The following is a 23,891-nucleotide window of genomic DNA, read 5'->3' on the forward strand; positions in this document are numbered from 1 at the left end:
AACACATTTGGCTAGATTTAAACTTGCAAATCAATTTGTTTTCGGAATTCAGATAATTTCATTCGATGCTTAATATCGTTCACGGCTCCAAGTCCAGATCGATCGCATATTTATATGGTGCTAAAAAGTCAATCAAATTCGCATCTTGATCGGCACACATCATTGAAGCTAAATTTCCTGTTCATTTTGGAGCGATTTTCGCTGATTCGTGCTGATCTTCACTAATGGTGCCTCACTTAATCCGGCAGGCCTAAGTTGAAACGGTGCAGGTGAGTGCAAAAATTTGTTTTTTTTTGTATGTCCGCCCCGAGAAGAACAAGTGTGAACCTGTTCGGGCATTACTGGAGACATGCTATGCTCGTGAATGGTGAAGGTGCGAAATTGAAGCGATGAAATGTATAAATGGTATCGATTTCCCTCCGCGCCTCTAACTCTCTCTCTCTCTGTCTCTCGATTTGGGTGAGTGAGCGTTTGATTTATGTTTTCGGTATTTCCTGGTCCAAATGGCTCAGCTGAATATTCCGTTCGGTTTGCGTTGGCTTTTCGGAGGATGCGAGACGGGCCCGCAAATCCAACGACCGGATGTCCGTCATGAGCGAGTGCTGTTTGTTCTGCAAATCGGTATCGATCTTCTTGGACAGCTCGTGTAGGCCGTTGTACATTGTCCGAGTGGCGCTTATCTTCTCCCGGAGGATCTTGATCGTGGCTTCGAGCTGGTGCTGCTCGCTGCTCAGCCCGTGAAAGGATTCGTCAATGCAGAGCTCCATTCCGGACCGTTGGGCACGATTTTCCAGCCGAGTTTCGTTCACTTTCAGCGATTCCATAGCGTCGTTGCAGGCCTGCTCCAGGGTGTCGATCTCGGTCGAACACTTTCCCATTTCTTCCTTCATCTGTGAAAATAAAGAAAAAATTAAGTAAACACGAAATGATTGTTCGTCGAATTAATTTATTGGGGTAGGTTGCTATCCGTAATTTATCGATAGATTGGTGTTATGAGGGCATTCTGAATAACCAATCAATGCAAAATGACAAATCATGATTGCTCCAGAAAACTATTTGGAAATGCTCCTCGATGTAATCTCTCTCGTCAACATGAGTCAAACTGTGTAGAGATCTTGTGGTTTCTGTTTTGGTATTCAACAACCGTTAATGATAAAAAGTGGTAAAATTTCGGATGGAACAGCTCAACAAGTAGCATTCGATCGGGACGTACAAGACGTAGGGGAACTGGGGGTAAGTCCAGCACCGAAGATAAGACCCTCACTCTCGGAGTTTCACTAGAAAACCTAGATTTTAAGTGTTTTTAAACACTGTACATGTTAGTATTCCTAATTTTGGACATATTGATATACATCAAACCCACCATGCAGCGTCAAACGTCAAAATAATAAACAAATCAATCCGGAGTGCCGCTGATGCGCAATCGTCTGTAAATTTTCGCGAGTAGATTTTTTGAGGTTTGATTCCAGCTTCGTTGTTGTTGGTGTGCAGTTGGTGTAGCTGAGATTCGAGTTGAGGTAAGTTAAATCTTTAAAGTGGTGCAAATTTCATTCTTCAAAATAAGTTGTTGATTAAAAATACTTTAAAAAAAACTATAACAAATTACTTCCAACTCAATGAGAGATTTGGAAACTTCTTAAGGTGAATGAGTGTCGTAGATGATGCAGACTGCTGTGTTCGTAATATTATTTCCACCTTTAACTCTTTGCTCTCATCTTGTAAGTAAACCACATTTCCAAAAAAGTAGACCTTTGCAAAAGAAATTGTAAAAATCCTACAACTAAAATATTCTGAGTAATACGCCAGATTCAAAATTATGGGAAAATGTCAATTTAAATTATACACGGAAGATCATTTTTAAATAACATTCTATACGATATATCAGTAAAATAAAATACGACTTCTGGTTGTCTGGGTAGCCAACAATCTTATACGCAGCTTCAAGGTGACCCACTAGGCAGCAATATGGGACCTTTGCAGTTTTACTATACATCAATGATTTCAGCAAATAACCGCTGCGTGGTAAGCCTCGTCTATTTGCTGATGATACAGCCTTATTTTAACCTAATTCTGTTATAATGAGAAGATTCAAAACTCTATCACAAATATTTTTCAACTAACCTCCTGAACCTTAATCTAGCTAAAACGAAAAACATAATTTTTCACTGTCCAAGGAAAAAAATGAACTTAATTACTATCTCAATCTTTCCAGTACAACTATAGATAGGGTTAACAACTTCAAGTATCTAGAAATAATTTTAGACGAAACTCTGTCATGGTTCTGCCACATTGATCAACTATCAAAAAATGTCATCCCTGAGCGGAGTTTTAGGGAGGGTTACTTAATTTTATTTTGCTTTTGTACACTCCCGTTTATACTATTTAAAAGCTGTTTGGGGCAGAGCACCGTTATCCCTTGTTTCTCGTCTACAAACCCTTCAAAATCGTAGTGCTTTCCTCTATCCCACCAATTTAATTTATTCTAATCGTTCTCACAATATATTACCTCTCTCCATACTTAGTGATCCACAAACTATAACCTATGTTTGTAATACCCAAGTAACCATAAGCATTAAGCCAAAACCCTGAATCAGCATTAAATCAACATTTGTAATGCAAGTTAGCATGAAATCAACATTTCTAATGCAAGTTGGCATTATATCAACATTCATAGTGCTTTTTAGTTTTATATAAGCATTATTAATGCATAGAAGCAATAAAGACAATTAGCACTAATGATAGCACTATATGCACATATAGAGCTACTCTACAAAGTTAACAAGCATTAAGAGTGGTGTGACCCGGACAGTACTTGAAAAAGGGGTTTTTTCACCCACCTTGTCAGCATCAAGAGTGGTCGAAATGGTAAAAGCGCAAGGAAAGATAAAGGCTGCTGCGGGATCCTCGGTTCGAGACTCATCAAATGTAATCCATATGTCAATTATATTCACTTCTTATTTCATAGAAGAATTCATTAAGCAGGCATAATTCTCCATTCAGCATGTAGATTGATGTTGTAGATTATAATTAATTATTTTCGTCATTTTAATTATTAAAAAAATAATAATTAAGTAAACAAAAAGTGTTCTAAGTATGCATTGTTAATGCTTTTATACGGCTTGCGAAAAATGACGTTTTGATGGTGCACTAATTCAGCATTTGTAATGCTTATTAAAGGCTATGATGAGATAGCATTTAATCAGCCCGCTTTTTCGCCTTTTTAGCATTAAATCTGCATTATATACGGATATAGAGCAAAACAAGCACTAATGCATAGTTATATATGAGGATTGTCACAACCGTCCGGAGTGAAGCACCTTTCACTAATAGCCACCTTGCCACTTGCCGTCACTTAGAATTTGAATCACGAAATGTGATCAAAGTAACCACAGGTCTTTAGAAACGAAAAATCAGAAGCAGAGCAAGTGTGGTAGTGAATTGTGTGCCGAGGTAAAATTGTGAATCGTTTTAACGAATATTACTAGTAAATTCCTTATTTTTCCTAATTTAGTAAGATAGTAGCTACAAGCAGTTGTGAGTGGTAGAAACATTAGTTAGAACATAATTATCATATGTACTACCAATCAGGTAAATTTATACAGTAGCATAGAAATATTGTAACCTAACCTAAACTAATCTTCCCAGCTCACGTGCAGCACGAAAGCATACGAAACACGTGCTACCAAAGTTGCGAGCACAGATTAGGCAGAAGGAAACTAAACGTAAGTCATTTATTTCACTTAACTATAAAAACGAGAGAACCAAAAGAAATCATGAACTATGTGGCAATTAATGTAGGAATTTTCTTTGTAATTTTCTCTGAAGGAATTTATTAACGCCACCGAATAAACATACATATTGTTGAATCGTTGAATAAAGGTCGTTTTAACAAATCGGAAAATTCTATTCCTCTGTCTGTCGCTCACGCAACAATTTTTAATAAATTCGTTTACGATCGGGGGCTCATTCTGTCGGTATGTCCAACAAGCGGGGAACTGTGGAAGTGAGCTGTACTGTGTGCCGTCAGCCGGACGATAGTCGCATGGTAGCATGCGATTCATGTGAACTGTGGTTTCACTTCGCGTGTGTAAAGGAGGATTCAAGTGTTCAGGATCGGGAGTGGAACTGTGAAAAATGTCTTGTCGCAGCTAATCAAGTCCCAGCCGGCACATCAACACCAACTAACAACACCGGAGCGATACCAAAGTCGGGGCTCATGCCAACGGATTCGAGGCTGGAGGAATATGTGCAGCAGCAACTGTCAAAGCAGTTATCGGTCATGCAGGAGATGTTCGACCGAATGATGCGCGAAAAGGAAGAGCAACAGGCGAAGGAGCTCAACGATCAGCGAAACATGTATGAAAAAAGGTTGAAGGATGCGGAGCGTAGAGTGATGGACCAAGTTTCTTCGAGGCCATGTGGTGGATCAGCAGCGGGTTCCAGGGTAGAACAAACATCGCAAATGGCCAACGCTGGATCGATAAGAGGAGCTGTTCGTAGTCCGTCATCTGTATGGCCCCTAGGGTGCGCATCTGCGGCGAACGCATCAGCCTATCAACAAGTCACCAGAGATGAAGCGTTTTATGACGTTAGCAGAAATCAACCGTTGCCATGGCAAATAGGAGTTGGTCCTACAGCAAGCTCGACGACAAATCCACTGCCACAGGTGAGTGTAGCTGAGTCAAGCCACGGCTACGATGTGCTCGCGCATGAGCTAAAGTTACTGGAGGACAAACAAGCTTTGGAGAGAAAGCATTTGGAGGAGCGTCGTCAACTTTTGAATCCGCAATCAGTAATCGACGGAAGTGCGACTGGCGGTGGTGCCGGTGTGAATTCACAACCAACAACATTCCAGCCGAATGTCAGCAGCTTCAGTGGTACGATTGGTGGTGGTGCAAGACCGCATCCTCAAGCAACGGCGTTCGAGTCAAACTATGGCGGTTCTTTCGGTGCGAATAGTTTCGGAATTGGATTTCATCCTCAAGCCAGGAGTGCCGGTGGTTTTGGTGGATACCCCATGTTGAGCCAGAATCAGATTTCAGCGCGCCACGTTTTGAATAAGGAGCTTCCCGTGTTCACCGGAAATCCAGAAGAGTGGCCTCTTTTCATTGCGAGCTTCGAGAGTTCAAGTCGAATATGCGGGTTCAGCGACGAGGAAAATATGCTGCGGCTCCAGCGAAGTTTGAAAGGCAAGGCTTTGGAAGCGGTACGATGCCGTTTGTTGCATCCTCAAAATTTGGCAGGTGTGATCGAAACTCTGAGAACTCTTTTTGGAAGGCCCGAAGCTATCGTCTACACGTTCATACGCAAAATCCGAGAAATGCCAGCACCGAAGGAGGATAAGTTACAGACAGTCATCGACTTCGGCGTGGCTGTCCAAAACGTCTGTGCAGCCATTTCAGCTTCAGGTCTCGACGAGTATATGTTCGACGTAGCTCTCCTCCAGGAACTAATAAGTAAACTGCCGACATCCATACGAATGAACTGGGCATTCTATCGACAAGGACTGGCGAGAGTTACTCTTTGGGAATTCAGCGATTGGTTAGGAAAAGTGGCCACAGCGGCGAGCACCATAACGTTGCCATCGATTAATCCACCTAAAATTGAAAAGCGTGAAAGAAAGAATGAGAATTTTATTAACGTGCATTCGGAAGCCAGTGGAGGTTTTGAGAATCCTGTAAAAGAACGTTCGGTTACTGTTTCGAAGGCGAAAGGTTGCGTCGCGTGTTCAGGTGAATGCAGTGGTCTTGAACAGTGCCGGAAATTCTTTAAATTGGACATCGGGTCTCGTTGGACGATCATCAAAGAGCAGAATTTGTGCAGGAAGTGTCTGCGGAAGCATTTTGGTGCTTGTAAGGTGAAAGAACCATGCGGAAGAAACGGTTGCACGTTCAAGCACAATAAGCTACTCCATGACGATAAGCGCTACAGCAAGCCAGCGGCATCTGAGTCAACAAAGTCTAGCAACGATAACTCGTCTTCAAATTCTACAACGCAGAGTTGCAACACGCATTCAAAGGCTACTCGGAGAGTTCTGTTTCGGTATGTGCCTGTGACAATCTACGGAAAAGGAAAGCAAGTGAACACCTTTGCGTTCCTCGACGATGGATCATCTGCAACTTTAATGGAGCACGGTCTACTGAAAGAACTTGGTCTGAATGGCACCCCTTATCCATTGTGTCTTGACTGGACTGGAGGCCAAAGTCGGGAAGAAAAGGAGTCGGTTGTGCTAGCTTTGAAGATTTCCGGAACAACCGAAGCAAGTGAAGTGTTCGAATTGTCGGAGGTTCATACGGTCAAGGACCTTTCTCTACCGAAGCAGTCAGTTTCAGTTCCGCAAATGGTGACGAAGTACGGTTATCTTGATGGGTTACCCCTACGGTCCTACGAAGGAGCTTCTCCACGAATCCTTATAGGGATGAACAACTGTCGCCTGGGAAGCTCTTTAAGAAGCCTTGAAGGAGATGAGAACGAGCCGATGGCATCCAAGACAAGACTTGGTTGGATATTGTATGGTCCCTGTACAGCGGAGTTTGGTGTTAACGAGTCAGACTATAGTGGTTACCATAGCTTCCACATTTGCCCGGTAACAAAGATAGCGAGAAAGATGTTCATGAAGCCCTGAAGGAGTACTTCTCAATCGAGTCGATGGGAATCTATGGATCTTCGAGGTCACTTCTCTCTAAGGACGAAGAAAGAGCATTGAAGATTCTGTCTACCGAAACACGTCTAATTGGAAAACGTTACGAGACTGGATTGTTGTGGCGATACGATCAACCAAGGTTGCCGAACAGTAAAGGAATGGCTCTGAAGCGTCTAGCCTGTCTAGAAAAACGACTAAAACGAGAGCCTGAATTAGCAGCGGCGATGTCAGCAAAGATGTCCGAATACGAGGAGAAAGGTTATATTCGGAGACTATCGATCCAGGAAAAAGCGGAGAAGCATCCAAACGACTGGTATTTGCCGATATTTCCTGTTACGAATCCGAACAAGCCCGGTAAGATGCGTATCGTGTTCGACGCAGCAGCGAAAGTCAACGGAGTATCGTTAAACTCGTTCCTTCTTACGGGACCTGATCAGTTAGTATCCCTGTTAACTGTCCTCTTCAAGTTTCGTGAATTTCGCATAGCCGTCGTGGGAGACATCCGAGAGATGTTCTTTCAAGTAAAGATGAAACAGCAGGACCAGCGAAGCCAGATGATATTGTGGCCCAATACAGCTGCAGTTGAAGATCCAGAGGTGTACGTGGTAACAGTGATGACTTTCGGAGCGGCATGTTCTCCAAGCAGTGCACATTACGTCAAGAACCGGAATGCTGACAGATTCGAGGAACAATACCCTAGGGCAGTTCAGTGTGTTAAGTACGAGCATTACGTGGATGACATGTTGGCAAGCGTAGAAACCGAAGAAGATGCGACGAAATTAGCTGAAGAAGTTCGATGGATTCACGCGCAAGGAGGGTTCGAGATAAGAAACTGGCATTCTAACTCAAGTTACGTTATCGAAAACTTACACGAAAAACCTACCGTGGAGAAAAACATGAGCTTCTGTCCGGAGATGTCAACGGAGAAAGTCCTCGGAATGTGGTGGGACACAACTACTGATACGTTCACGTTCAAGTTATCGCCGAAGCACGATGCAGAACTACTTTCCGGAGCAAGAATGCCAACGAAACGTGAAGTCTTGCGAACTTTGATGACTGTATACGACCCTATGGGACTCATCGGCAATTTTCTCATTTATTTGAAAATCCTGCTCCAAGAGATTTGGCGTTCCGGAACCGGTTGGGACGATGAGATCGAGTCGAGGTTGACCGAAAAGTGGTTGACATGGATTGAAGCGCTGCCGAATGTTCGTCAAGTTACTATACCACGCTGCTACCGAACTGTGACGTCCATCGAGTCAACCAACAGTGTGGAGTTGCATGTTTTCTGCGATGCCAGTGAAAGTGGAATAGCTGCCGTTGCCTACTTTAAATTCCAAGAAGGAGATAAGGCGGAATGTGCGCTGATTGGATCAAAGACCCGTGTAGCCCCGTTGAAGTTCCTCTCTATTCCTCGTCTTGAGTTGCAGGCCGCAGTAGTTGGAGCACGCCTTGCCGATAGCATCGTCAAGTCACACAGAATGAAGATTACACGACGCGTTTTCTGGACTGATTCCCGTGACGTAGTGTGCTGGTTACGGTCTGATCATCGACGATACAGCCAATTTGTTGCGTTTAGAGTCAGCGAACTTCTTGATACCACACAAGTAGGAGAATGGAGATGGCTTCCAACTAAGCAGAACGTAGCGGATGAAGGAACGAAGTGGCAAAGATTGCCGAACTTTCAGCCGAGCAGTCGTTGGTTCCGAGGACCAGACTTCTTACTAGAACCCGAAGATTCGTGGCCTGGCGACGCTGGAGATCAAGGAACGACGATGGAAGAGATCCGTGCTAGCGTTCTCCACCACCAAGGAATCAAACCACTGATCATCTCTTTCGAACGTTTTTCGAAATGGCAACGACTTTTGCGATCGGTCGGATACTTACACCGTTATTTCATAAACTTCCAGAACACCGTTAGAAAAACCACCCTAGTGAGAGGCGCTCTGACACAGGAGGAGTTGAAGTTAGCTGAGAACACAATCTACCGATGTGTTCAGCAGCAGGCTTACTCGGACGAAGTTCGATTGATACGCAGTCGAGTACAAGGAGCTTCACCCTGGGAACGTACGTTGCCGAAATCCAGTGCTCTCTACAAACTAAATCCAGTCATCGATGAGCACGGTGTTCTACGAATGCAAGGACGTATTGGCGCCTGCGAATGGGCGGACGAGGCCACGAAAAACCCAGTTATACTCCCGAGGCAACATCACGTAACCAACCTGTTGATCGCTGACTACCACGCTAAGTACCACCATCAGAATCATCAAACCGCATTGAATGAGATTCGACTTAAGTACAATATTCCTCGCCTCCGCTCCGAACTTGATCGTGTTAGAAGGAACTGTCTAAGGTGTAAAATCCGTCAAGCTAGTCCAAAGCCTCCAGCTATGGGTAGTCTTCCAACAGCCCGACTGGCAGCCTACCAGCGACCCTTCTCGTACACTGGAATAGACTATTTTGGACCAATGACCGTGCTAGTTGGCAGGCGTACCGAGAAACGATGGGGAGTTTTTTTCACCTGCATGACCACCAGAGGCATACATATCGAGATCGCACATTCCCTGTCTACGGATTCCTGCATCTTAGCTCTGCGCAATTTCATCGCGAGAAGAGGTCCGCCTTTGGAGATCATCAGTGACCGTGGAACCAATTTCATCGGCGCATCGAGGGAGCTTCGTGAAGCACTGGCGAAGATCGACGAAGAACGTCTGAAAGAAGAATTCGTCAGCCCAGATACTAAGTGGACGTTCAATCCTCCGGCTGCCCCAGATTTCGGTGGCTGTAGGGAGCGTTTAATTCAGTCAGTCAAGAAGACCATGAACGACTTCGACCCCCCACGTTTACCTTCAGACGAAATTTTACGATCAATGTTGATGGAAATTGAAATGATAGTTTATTCTAGACCATTGACAGACATACCGATAGACAACGACACTGAGCCCCCTTAACACCTAACCATTTTTTGTTGGGTTCTTCGAATGGTAGTAAGCCCCCGATCGTTTTCGACAATACACCGATTACTCTGAAACGATCGTGGACGATGGCACAACAATACGCTGATCTTTTCTGGAAGAAGTGGGTGAATGAATATCTGCCCACGCTGACGCGAAGGACCAAGTGGTTTCAACCCGTGAAGCCCATTCAGGAAGGAGACTTGGTGATGGTCGTCGACAATAACCTGCCAAGGAATTGCTGGCCAAGAGGACGTGTGGTCAAAGCTGTTCCGGCGCATGATGGTCAGGTTCGTCGTGTTACTGTTCAGACAGTAAAGGGGCTTCTAGAGAGACCTGCTACCAAGGTTGCCGTGTTAGATGTCGGTGCAACAGGAGGTAAGCCACAGGGACAGTGACGTACCGAGGGGGAGTGTCACAACCGTCCGGAGTGAAGCACCTTTCACTAATAGCCACCTTGCCACTTGCCGTCACTTAGAATTTGAATCACGAAATGTGATCAAAGTAACCACAGGTCTTTAGAAACGAAAAATCAGAAGAAGAGCAAGTGTGGTAGTGAATTGTGTGCCGAGGTAAAATTGTGAATCGTTTTAACGAATATTACTAGTAAATTCCTTATTTTTCCTAATTTAGTAAAATAGTAGCTACAAGCAGTTGTGAGTGGTAGAAACATTAGTTAGAACATAATTATCATATGTACTACCAATCAGGTAAATTTATACAGTAGCATAGAAATATTGTTACCTAACCTAAACTAACCTTCCCAGCTCACGTGCTGCACGAAAGCATACGAAACACGTGCTACCAAAGTTGCGAGCACAGATTAGGCAGAAGGAAACTAAACGTAAGTAATTTTATTTCACTTAACTATAAAAACGATTCGAACCAAACGAAATCATGAACTATGTGGCAATTTATTTAAGAATTTTCTTTGTAATTTTCTCTGAAGGAATTTATTAACGCCACCGAATAAAACAAGATATTGTCAAATAAAGGTCGTTTTAACAAATCGGAAAATTCTATTCCTCTGTCTGTCGCTCACGCAACAAGGATATAGTGTTGATTAAGGGCTATGTTTTAGTGCTTATGGTTACTTGGGTAACTTAAACTTTTCAAACAATAATCATTACTGAAGATTTAATGCGGGTTTGCGATATCACAATACTTGTCACCATTTTACGCGCAGTACAAGTTCAACTAGTTTTGGCCAACGATGAATTTCTTTCATTGGTCCAACAAAATTCAACAGCCTTTCTGAAGAAATTAAAAACAGTTCCAACAGAAATATTTAAAGACCAAACTTTCGCATTACTACAAAGATAACCGAAACCGATGATCAACCAACCACTTATTTCAGTCCTTTTTTTAACTTTACATAGCAATAAATTTAATTTAAATTATGTAGTTTAAGTCGTGTTCTTAGTTTATTTTTTTTATATTTAAATAATTCTTTTAAATCTAAAGTTTTTTCATAAGATCAACAATAGATCTCTTAAAACGAATATTCTTCCAATGAGAATCATTTTAAACAAATATTGTTATATTCCGTCATTACATTTCCTCGCATTCAATAATCGCTTTGAAAGTTCTCAGCATTCTTGAAACTTTTTCGTAGGTGATGGATAGAATTAGAGAAACATGAGGTATCAAAGAACGTCAGTTAGTAGAAATGGAAATCAAAACAAACCCTAATTGTAACGTATAAAAAAGATTTTATCTTATGTTACAAGAATAAATAAATACAAATACTGACGCGGAGATTGCAGGTTCAAGTCCTGCCGGTGAGCCGTCGTATCTTTTTTGAAAAATTCACAATATTTGCGGTTATGTTCTTTCGTTCTTTGATACCTCATAATTCTCTCATTCTTTCCATCAGCAACGAAGATGTGATAATTTTCAGTTACAAGCGATTTCATAACATCAGTATTGAATGAAGTATATAGTTTTTTTTGGTTTCGCTGCCACACTTCCTGAGAACAGTTAGCGTCCATTATCAGGGAGCTCAAATCGAGCTTTTTGGTGTGGGGGAGTGTGGTGAAAGAAAAGAAAAAAAATATTACAAAAAATATTCAATGACTTCAGGTTGATCATTTTTGAACTTCTTAATGCAGGTTATCAGAAATAGAAACATACTTTTGGAAAAAATATCGTGAATTCCACATTGTAAATGAAATCTTATTATGATTTTCACTTGAATTTCATAGTTTTTCTCACAGGATAACATTCCTTATTTTTAGCTTACCTTCTAAAACTAGTATGCATAATTCGACATCAAGTGAGTTGAATCTTCTTCGAATGACTTCAAACCATTAATTTAAGTTATTTCATCGAAAAAAACATAGTAAAAATACGACATCCGTGATATTTCACATATGGGACTGCTATACGGGTACATTTCATATTGGACAGGACAGTGACAAGTTGATATTTTTTTTAGAAATTTGTAGAACAATTTTTATCTTGTTTTAAATTGAAGCCCTATGTTTGCCGTGTTATGCGAGTAGAAGCAGTAAAGTGGTATTTAAGATTGTCACTTTATGAGAGTTTTGAAAAGAAAATAGATTGAGAATCATACAGAGAATTTTAGATTTATTTTAATTGATATGATTAGAAGAATTATAGATTTAATTGAGTTTACATCGTTAGGATTTCAATTAAAACCCATAAAGTATACAACATTCAACTGAATATAGTATATTTTTGATTGTCTGGGTTTGAAAAAAGGACACTGTATAATTTTGAAATAAATTGAAATTATTATACGGTATGCAGCTCATTTTTATAAGTAAGCCCACTTATTCAAACCAGGCGCGGTCCTATGGGGGGGGGGGTGATCGGGGTGATCACCCCCCCCAAGCGGCAAAAATCCGTTACAAAATACCCACAAAAGCTCTAATTTCTATAAAAAGTTGGAACTTTTCTTAGTAGATGTGCTTTCCAAATTTAAAATTTTTCCACTCCGTGGGGGTGATTATTCAAAAAAATTTAATTTACCACTTAAAAGGCTCAATATTGAAAAAAGTCGGTCCACCAAACTCAAGCAGCTGTAACTTATGATTCCCTGGACTGAATTATACCAAATAATTTTGGTTGATAAGTTACTCAACAAAAGTTTGTTGTTGACTGTTGATTTGGAATTTGCTATAGATAAAATGCAGGGACAACTTTTTTTTTAAATTGTCACTAATTTCTCTCATATGCCTCAATTAACTCGAGCAAATCGCAACAAATTTTAGTATTTGCTTCAAATTTACAGCTTCTGAATTTTTGTTTTTGTTTTGAATTTAATGAAATGAAAAATTTGGAAAAGTCATATAGGGGGGTGAAAATGGTTATAACACTGAAATACTTGAAATATTTGTTCTGGTTTCATCATACATTTATTGCCTTCAATTGCAAAATAAAAAAATCAAGTTCTGAATCACAGTAAAGATTCTCTTTCGCGAGAATTTTTCACCTTCAATTAATCCACCATTCAGATATGAATTATAAACTTAAAATTATGAAATTCAAAAACAAAAATTTAAATTTTAGATCTGATTTTATTTAATTCTGTTTGAAATGTATCAAATCAAACATTCATATTATGGATGACTATGAAAAAAATACTAGTACTGCTAAACAGAAATCGAATATAAAATATTCATAGTAAGAGTTTAAATTTTAAAAAATCTTCTCAAGAGATTTCAGCAACAATAAATCGAAGAAAGAGATTACGTTTTATGACTTGTGCGTTTCCTATGAGTTTTTAGTGCCAACAAGGAACAAAAAAGTATTTATATCAGCTTTTCAGAAATTGGTGTTGGAGATAGAGATTCAAATTCATCTCTAGAACCCAAAATCTGCATTCAAAACTTTAATACAAGAAAACTAAATTTACATTTTCCGAAGTGCAAAGAATTTGAAAACTGATTTCAACTTATTTAGGAGCTCTAAATGCAAATTTTAATTATTTTATCAGCTCTTTTTTCCTGTATAAATTTTGAAAATACAAGGGTCATTGGAGAAATTTTTGCACTTTTTAGCAAAAGTGTAAAATATCAAAAAAAAAATTAGAAAAAAAGATATTAACTTAATTTCATAAAGACTGTGAGTAATTTACCATGAGAAAAAATTATAGAAGTAAGCATTTTGTAAAATACGAAGATTATCTAGACGAAATCTGTATTGTTTTTTTCCGGGAATTTGTTACTTTTTAGCATTCTTCCGTCTGACCTGCATCGTTGAATGAATAAAGGATAATGTAAAAATTTAACATATTTTTTGTTGTTCAGGTTAGTTTCTTCGTCAATTATCATTGATCGATTTCACTCTGAACTGCCCAGTTTTAAAATTCAGGTATCAGGTATCAGAATGGGGGTAGGCTTAATAGCGGCACGTTATCCAAACATACGGGAAAATTGTGCCTAGCCTTTTTTTTATCCAAGATTTCATCATTTACCTGAGAAACCTGAAAAACCTATAAAAGGAAGAAATAAATTCAATCTATTTAAGATGGCATAAAGCCTTTCCACTAGGGATTATTAGCATTAAAGCTCTTTTCTACATTCGGTAAGGAATGATAGAATGTTTTTTAAGTTTAATTTCTTAAACTCAGATTCGCTTAAAGCGTTAGATCCCAGAGTACGAAAACGTACTCTGGCAAATGAGGGACAGTTACATATAAGATGGAAGGGATCTTCCACATCTGATTCACAACTACCACATACTGGAGATTCAGCACGCTGAATGTTGTGCATGTGATAGTTGAGTTTACAATGACCGGAGAGTGCTCTGATCAAGATGCTGCAATGAGATTTATTTAAAGTTAATAAGTAACTCGATATGATTGGAGATGGTTTTTCTAAAAATAATTTAGTTTGACGACAAGTGTCCAACTCTTCCCAGTATCGTTCATGCTGGTTAGAGGACCAAGTTTGAATTTGGTTTCTGAACCAACATGGTGATATTGGGACAGCCGGCTCTGGTCCGTAAAATTCCTTTTACGACCCAGCTCTAGCGAGTTCGTCGGCGCATTCGTTTCCAAAAATTCCCTTATGTCCGGGTACCCATAGAAGGTTTAATCCATTGCCTTCAGCAAGTTCTTCGATTGCTTTCCGGCATGCGATTACCAGTTTTGATCTAGAACTGGAAGCACTGAGTGATTTGATAGCTGCTTGGCTATCTGAACAGAAATAAATTGTTCTGAACATAATTTTCTTTTGAAGTGCAATTTGCACTCCATACATAATAGCATATAGCTCAGCCTGAAAGACTGTACAATATTTTCCTAGAGGTTGAGCATGTTCTATGTTCAACTCGTGACAGTAAATTCCTGCACCTGCACGGCCGTTTGATAATAAACCGTCAGTATAGAATACAATATGAGAGGACATTTGGTCCTCTACGAAACCTGATAACCATTCTTGAGGAGAAGGAAATTTGACTTTAAACCCCATGTAGGGAAAACTACTCGAGAGTGTTAAATCGTTTGGCGCTAGATTAAACTTGTTTAATCTAACTAATTCAGGCCACACATTTGTATGATTCGATGATCTTTCGATATTTCCTGACAGCCAGAGACCAACTGCTTGTAGACGGAAAGCACATGAGAAGGCTCCCTGTTTTAGGAACAAGTGTAGAGGTTTGATAGAAAACAGAGCCTCTAGTGCTGCAGTAGGAGTTGTTGTGAACGATCCGGACATCCCTAAGAGACACATTCTTTGAAGGTGATTTAGTTTAGTCCGAACTGTTGCAACTTCTCCTTTCTGCCACCACACTAGACACCCATAGGCCAGAATTGGTCTTACTATTGTGGAGTAAATCCAGTGAATATGTTTGGGTTTGAGTCCCCAGTTTTTCCCGATTGCACGTCGGCATTGTCCGAAGGCCATGCATGCTTTTTTGATTCTGAATTCGATGTGATCTGACCAGTTTAATTTGGAGTCAAGAATGACACCCAAATATTTAACTTGATCAGACACGGTGATTTCGGAACCATAAAACAGCAGAGGGCGCACCCCGCGGGTGATACGTTTTTTAGTAAATAAAACAATATTAGTTTTTAGAGGATTAACTGAAAGTTCTACATGAGAACACCATCGTTCAACAGAGCGCAGAACTTGTTGCATTATATCAAATAATGTGCTTGTGCACAAACCTCTTACCAGCAAAAGATAATCATCTGCGAATCCATAGGTTGGTATTCCACGGTCATTGAGTTTTCTCAACAAGCCATCTGCAACTAGGTTCCACAAAAGAGGTGATAGTACACCTCCCTGTGGGCAACCACGTGTGCTAACTTTTGTTATTGAAGCCTGTCTTAAAGACGAATGAAGATTCCTGTTACTTAGCATTGCGCTAATCCAGTTAGTTATAACACTAGGCACTCCATGAAGTAGTGCCGCATCCATTATTGATGTAAACGAGAAATTATCAAATGCTCCTTCTATGTCTAGAAATGCTCCTAGACATGATTCTTTCTGTGAAAAACTATTTTCAATATTGTGTACTGCGTTGTGCAGAAGAGTTAATGTTGATTTTCCTGTTTGGTATGCATGTGGTGTCGCATTAAGCGGATGTTTGACAAGGCATTCTTGCCTGATATGATGATCAATTAAACGTTCAAGTGCTTTTAATAGAAATGAACTTAGACTAATAGGACGAAAGCTTTTGGCTTCGTCGTATGATGATCGTCCCCCTTTAGGGATGAATTTCACGGCTATCTGCCGCCAAAGTTTAGGAATATATCCATGAGCAAAACTGCTTATCATTATTTTTCTTAATATGTGTTTGAAATGATCGAAACCTTTTTGAAGCAAAACTGGAAATAAACCGTCACTTCCAGGAGATTTGTATTGAGCAAAACCATCGATTGCCCATTTGATCGATTCTGTAGTAACTATTTTCCGAAATAGTTATTTTATCAATTATCAATTATCATTGATCGATTTCACTCTGAACTGCCCAGTTTTAAAATTACTCAATGCCAGAAAATTAGAAGGAAAAAAAAGACAAAAAATCGAGTTTGAGACGCAAAAAGCTTTCAAAATCAGTTTGCCACGGTTTTAATTTTTCCCTTGTAAATTAAAAGTATCCCCTTATCATTCCACTATTTTTTCGGCAACAAGGCATTCTATCAAGCAAAACAGTCAGAAGATCTTTTAGTGATTTTTAATCAACACTCCTGGATTTCAAGAACTGCAGCAATTATGTCACCGATACTCCTTTCAGCTCATCTACACAATAATATTGAAATTTCAATTTAAAATTTAGCTTAAGGTTTGATATTCTTAATCTGAAAACTTGGCTATTTCAATTGCAAATTATTGAGACTGTTAAAGAAGAATATTAACATTTAGAATTAAAACTTCATTTCATAATTTGCTTTATAATTCAATATTGTTTCAAAAGTTGGTAATTATGTAAAGGTGAACAAAGATTTATCAATTTTCTTTGTAGTTTATTTGTTGTTATACAATTAAAATTGAAAATTTTGAATGAAAACTTTAAATTCAAGAGCATAATTTATATTTCAAGTCTTGATTTTATATATTGTGTTTCCAAATTTGAAAATTATAATACTAAATTTCAAAATCACGATTCAGTAAAATACCCCAATGAAGAATTCAATGCCTGTTAGTTATGTTTGTTAATTTGTTTATCGGGCTTATCGGTGAAAAGTAAAATACTTCCGATAAATTATAAAATACCAGATCGCTAATATTAAGAGGCTCAGGAAAAAAAATTAAGATAACTTGAATTTTTTTTTCTACGTGTCATCTCTCAACAAGGTGTGTATTATTTTCATTGGGAAAATTCATTTATAACGAGAAAATTTTAAAAGAGCTCTTAAAGTGACAATTTTAAAATACCAGATATACCTACAAATAAAAAATAATCAACAATTTTTTCGCAGTGGTTATTATAGATTCGCTGGTTGTTTTATAAAGGGATAACCCCCCATCCCCCTCCCCCCGCAACCTCCCCCTTCTCCTTCCGCTCACTCAAATGATAGTTTTTTCACCAGATATTAACGTTCCTTTATATTTACTGATTTTTGAAAATTGGAAAATCACCCCCCCCAAGAGCCTACTCTAGGACCGCCCCTGATTCAAACAAGTTTTAGTTGATTAATACAGGTAAAAATAAATTGAAATTATATGTGTTACATTTCGACAACCACTGCAGCTAATATCAATTTTCATATTATTATCTCATTGTGTCGTTTTTGCAGAATATTCTATAATAGTTTTGGGTTTTCTTAGTTTTTGAGTTATTTTCATAATGATTGTAATTTTAATGGCATGTGCAGCGGAATGAAAACTAGAGAGAATTTATTTTATAGAATTTGAAAGAAAGGTGGATAGGCAGGTATTAGTGCGCCAATAGGAGAAAGCTTGATAGGTGTTGAAATTTTAGGCTAGAGGGCATGTTGATGAAAAGCTCCCATGAATTGCTCCCGCCTTTGCTCTGCATTAGCTAACTATACATGAGAAGCCCATTTTCATAAATGTAATAGATGTGAAGTTCAAGACGACATTTTTCGTAGTTTGTTCTAAATGTACTAACGATTTAAAATCATATTGGAAATATATCGATGACTCAGGGCAGAAAAATCTTTCTTAAGGCTATGATCATTTAGTATCCGGGCAGTTACAAACGTGTGTATTTTAAAAACTATTCATTTGATCGAAAAACTTTCTATGGAGGAAATGAAGGTGTACATATGACATTTAAACTAAAAATATAAAAAAAAATATTTATCAATGATTTCAAGAAATACTCTAACTTTTTCATAAAATCTCTTTTTTATCTTTGCACACTTTTTTCAGTCATGTTTTGATTTATTATTTTTACCACAGAACCAAAACCTTTGCAAAATCATGATATTTTACACAAACTCACCTGGAAAAAGCAATGGGAATCTTGTTGGAACCTTTTCATGAGTTGGTATCTCGAAGAAATTGATCTCTTAAATCCGGTTTTAACATAAATTTTTTTGTCCATCTGAACACATCTGTCATATTGCGTAAAAACTGGATGCACAGATTGCGATCTTTGGATCTGATCATTATTAGTTATTTACTTGGTGTCTACTAGTCAGGGAAAACTTTTTGCCTCTGCCGGAAATGGATTTTTTGCATTATGTAGGGAGTCTTCATTCAGTTATCTCAAATAACCATTAACTTTTCACCATATTTAAGATCAAGAGTTGCACTCCGATAGTTGATTTGAACTTCGTGTGGATCCTAGAGTGGCTCCTTATACTTAATAACCATTTGGTACGAAAAAAAAATCAGAAAAAATCAACAGTTCATGAGCTTTCGAGTCAACAATGAAGAATTTTCGAGGCACAAAATGCGCAAAAGGAGCAAATTTGTGCAAAATTATTTTTATCATGTCTTTTTGCATAGTAAATATTTCATACACACGTAAACTTAAAAATCTATCAGAAATAGGCAAGACAGTACTTTTCATAACCAACACAACACTACTAAATTTTTGCATATCCGAGCTCTATTAACGTAGCTATCACCAAAATAAAGTGCCCGGATACTAAATGATCATAGCCTTATATATAAAAATGGAGGCGTTTTATTTGTAACATCATCACGTATAAACAGTATCACGTATAAACGGTCGGAATGAAGTGAAATTTGGTATCCGAGGGTTTTTGGGGCCAAAAATGATTTGTATAATAGTTTCAAGAACTTTTTTTGGAAGGAGGGCTCCCATACAAAATAAACTAGAAATGGGACACAACTCGAACAACTTTTAGCCAATTTTCATGAAAACTGATTCACGAGCACAAAAAAGTTAAAGATTTGAGGATGAATTAAATATTTTCTAACGATTTATTAAGAAACAGGTAAAACGAAGTTTATTGGGTCAGCTAGATTTCGATATAAATATTAAAAATAGGTTAAAAATTCATTCAATAAATTTTTCCCCTTTTTGGAAAATCTATACAACATGACAAAGATATTTAAAATTTAGGTTTTAATTTAATGATCAACTTTCCTGACAACCGACAGTAATATTGACTTCTGATAAGAAAAGGTGAATAAAGTTTCTATTTATTTTCAAATTAAGCAAAAAACGGGAATTTTGACATAGTTCAAATAAACAAAATTCAATTCTCGATATTTCTTAAGGCATGAATCGAAACGTTAGCAGTCTTAAGCAAAGTTGGAAAATGAGTTAAAATCTTCAATTTTAATATTCAAAGACTTTTAATGATGTCAGAAATAGAAATTATATCATTCTTTGAAGCGTTGTATTTCTGAAACTAAAATATCTGAGCAAGAAGTGTCGGATTATTGAATTTTCGTAGAAAGATAAAATTTACACTACTTAAAATTAAAATAAAATTAAAATTTAATAATGCAAATTTTTCGAAAAAAAAAATAATTTTCGAATTTGAGATTGCAAGTACACGATTCCTACAATTCCTAATTGCAATGATTTTACTTGGACATTTACCAACAATGACCACTATTTTTGTAAATTCGATATATTTTTACAGACATAGTTATTTAAAAAAATCTCATATACATAATATGGGAGATTGGCGATTTGTTAAACAAAATTGCATTGCTGTCTAAAGCACTAATTTTCATATTCAAAATGTATTCAACTAACCTTTTATCACTCTAGATTAAGTTCAATAAATAGTTTTTTTTTAGTTTTTACGTTTTGCATACTTAAAACCATTAAAATACATTTCCAACTTTCAAATTAAGCAAACACCTAACCCAGAAAACAGAAACAGAAATTTTAGTTCAAATACAGATAAATACAAATTTTTTCATGAGGCCGATACATGTTATTTAAAAACCCATCAGACAACCCTGATTTCGACAAGCAGAATTAAATTAAAATGCATAAAATCATTTTGTTTAAAAAAATACATAAACAGATTGCTGTGTCCATTTCAGCGTAAGAGAGGGATCGTGTCAAGGCTGAGATTTATTGTTAGAAGTGTAATGCTGTTTTTTTGTAACATAATCGACCAAAAATGTATTTTGAATGGTAAAAATCACAATTGAATGACATTATCGAAATTTGTCACTCTGAAATCATGAGTATTAAATTACAAGAAAAAGACCTCGTAACTATTCATCTTGAATTTGCATTATTAGGCTAAGAAAAGGTCAAAGTTTGATGGTTGTAAATATTTTTTTACAAAAACTCCTTATTATTTTTCAGAAATAAAAAACATACATTCAAATTTAGGGTCCAAAACAGTCTCAACAAATTTTGAGTTCAAAACAAATGTACATTAATAAAAAAAAATAAAAATATAATACACACTTTTGATACTTTGTCCAGATCGACGGTTTATTAGGAAAAAGTGTCAAAAAATGGGCTTTTGTCAAAAATCGAACCAGCGCGACCTCTAAACATCGTTTTTCTGAGTCGCCGCCATATACGACAAAAGTCATTTTCATCCAATACCCATATTTTTAAGTATGTATTCCATATAGCTATTAACTCACCTTATCCAGTTGATACTCCAACTCATTCCGGGATCGCTGTGTTTCGAAAATCCTCTTCCTCAGCGTGTGAGCCGTCCGATCCTGCTGAGCCTTCAGAATGTTTTTCGCTTTTTCCCGGGTAGCGAAAAGCGATTCTCTTACCGCAGCCGAATCCGCAAGATTTTTCTCCGCAAACGCCACCAACTCCTCACAGTATTCCAACCAATTTTTGTAGGTGCAGGCACTATGTGGTTTTAAAAAGAAAATTTAGTACCTATTTGATTGTTCGAAAAAAAAAGAGAAGAAACTTACTTTCTGGGAACCCGCAACGGTTCAGTCTTCAGAGTAACATTGGAGCAATGTTCGTTAACCCCCAACTGATTCTGATCGATGGCTTGAGCTTCGTCCTTATCGGTCAAATCCAGTTCCAATTTGAATTTCACTTCCTGTAAACGGTTCAACTGTTCCCAGGCGCCCTGACTTTGATCCCTCAGCAAACGCTGATTACTCTCCACGATACAGAGTTCGTTCTTCAGCTCCGTATCACCATCGTCGTAAGTCAACTCCGATCCGAGGCGACAATCTCGCATACTTATGGCATCGGTGACCACTGTCAGGGGCATAATCAAGGCGTCCAAATCCCTCTCGGTGTGGGATTTTTGCTCCTTCAGGGCACAGATCTCATCATTGACTCGCTTGAGCAGCAGCCGCATGGTTTCCCTCCAGCGATCCAATTCGGCCACCCGATCCGATAGCTTATCATTGTTATGATAAGTGTCCCAGAAGGTCTGAATCCGGGTTTCGTTCCTTAGATTCCGGGCAGAGTGTCTCAGCTCGAATGCTTCCGCCCTTTTACAGTAAGCCACACTTTTCAGCTGTATCATGCGGGCATGCCAATCAGGAAGGCTCAAATGCTGCAACGGTTTCTCACAAGTGGCCACGGCACGTTCCGACGACATGGTTACTTACTTCTTCGAGTGCTAACGGGTTACTGTGAAGGTACCTGTCCTGTTTCCCACTGAATGCCGGGAATGATTCACTCTGGAGCAGATTGTTTGGTAGATATTCCAATGGTAACCGGAACCGTTGCCGGGAATCCGGTCCTGGAAACCGACTGCCAACTGTTTGTTTGGTACCGGTCTGAATTGCAGGTGGAATGAGTTGCCTGTTAATATATGCTGATATGCATTTCCAAAACTGACTTCCAAGTTGCGTTATTATTATTTTTTGTCGATTTGGTTCTGATGGATGAGCATAAATTAGGAACTGGAGCAGCGCTTACTTTGTGTGAATATGTAGGTTGCATATTTTTGTCATTCTATCGCTAGTGGAAGTTCCTGCAGGATAAAAAATGTTGAGCTCCTACCTACTTTCAGCAATACACGAGTGAACTTTGAAGGGTACAATAAAGAAGTCAGATTCAGGCATTTCAAAAATGTCACAAAGCTCAGAAACGAGGAAAATAGAAGAACAACAAACTCTAGTGATTTACCTATTTTACATTTGCTATGAAAAAATGAAGACGAATCCAATCAAACCAAGACTGAACAGAAAAACGAAATAATTAAGGTCCATTTTAATTATCATCATCCTTATAAAAATGACAAAAATGAAAAAAATGACAAAAATGACAAAAATGACAAAAATGACAAAAATGACAAAAATGACAAAAATGACAAAAATGACAAAAATGACAAAAATGACAAAAATGACAAAAATGACAAAAATGACAAAAATGACAAAAATGACAAAAATGACAAAAATGACAAAAATGACAAAAATGACAAAAATGACAAAAATGACAAAAATGACAAAAATGACAAAAATGACAAAAATGACAAAAATGACAAAAATGACAAAAATGACAAAAATGACAAAAATGACAAAAATGACAAAAATGACAAAAATGACAAAAATGACAAAAATGACAAAAATGACAAAAATGACAAAAATGACAAAAATGACAAAAATGACAAAAATGACAAAAATGACAAAAATGACAAAAATGACAAAAATGACAAAAATGACAAAAATGACAAAAATGACAAAAATGACAAAAATGACAAAAATGACAAAAATGACAAAAATGACAAAAATGACAAAAATGACAAAAATGACAAAAATGACAAAAATGACAAAAATGACAAAAATGACAAAAATGACAAAAATGACAAAAATGACAAAAATGACAAAAATGACAAAAATGACAAAAATGACAAAAATGACAAAAATGACAAAAATGACAAAAATGACAAAAATGACAAAAATGACAAAAATGACAAAAATGACAAAAATGACAAAAATGACAAAAATGACAAAAATGACAAAAATGACAAAAATGACAAAAATGACAAAAATGACAAAAATGACAAAAATGACAAAAATGACAAAAATGACAAAAATGACAAAAATGACAAAAATGACAAAAATGACAAAAATGACAAAAATGACAAAAATGACAAAAATGACAAAAATGACAAAAATGACAAAAATGACAAAAATGACAAAAATGACAAAAATGACAAAAATGACAAAAATGACAAAAATGACAAAAATGACAAAAATGACAAAAATGACAAAAATGACAAAAATGACAAAAATGACAAAAATGACAAAAATGACAAAAATGACAAAAATGACAAAAATGACAAAAATGACAAAAATGACAAAAATGACAAAAATGACAAAAATGACAAAAATGACAAAAATGACAAAAATGACAAAAATGACAAAAATGACAAAAATGACAAAAATGACAAAAATGACAAAAATGACAAAAATGACAAAAATGACAAAAATGACAAAAATGACAAAAATGACAAAAATGACAAAAAT

The 23,891-nt window shown here is 37.6% G+C and overlaps 1 protein-coding gene across 1 annotated transcript; it reads right to left on the reverse strand.

The window, feature by feature from the left end:
• Positions 1-12: 12 nt before the first annotated feature.
• LOC129747575 (tektin-2-like) lies at positions 13-22,309 on the reverse strand. Its single transcript, XM_055741857.1, has 3 exons — positions 21,369-22,309; positions 21,078-21,300; positions 13-890 (listed from the first exon to the last, which is right to left on the reverse strand). Exons 1-3 carry the CDS (start codon positions 22,013-22,015, stop codon positions 477-479), a joined length of 1,284 nt encoding a protein of 427 aa, XP_055597832.1. The 5' UTR covers positions 22,016-22,309; the 3' UTR covers positions 13-476.
• Positions 22,310-23,891: the final 1,582 nt, after the last annotated feature.

Source organism: Uranotaenia lowii, chromosome 2 (assembly GCF_029784155.1).
Source record: "Uranotaenia lowii strain MFRU-FL chromosome 2, ASM2978415v1, whole genome shotgun sequence".
Lineage (NCBI taxonomy): Eukaryota > Metazoa > Arthropoda > Insecta > Diptera > Culicidae > Uranotaenia > Uranotaenia lowii.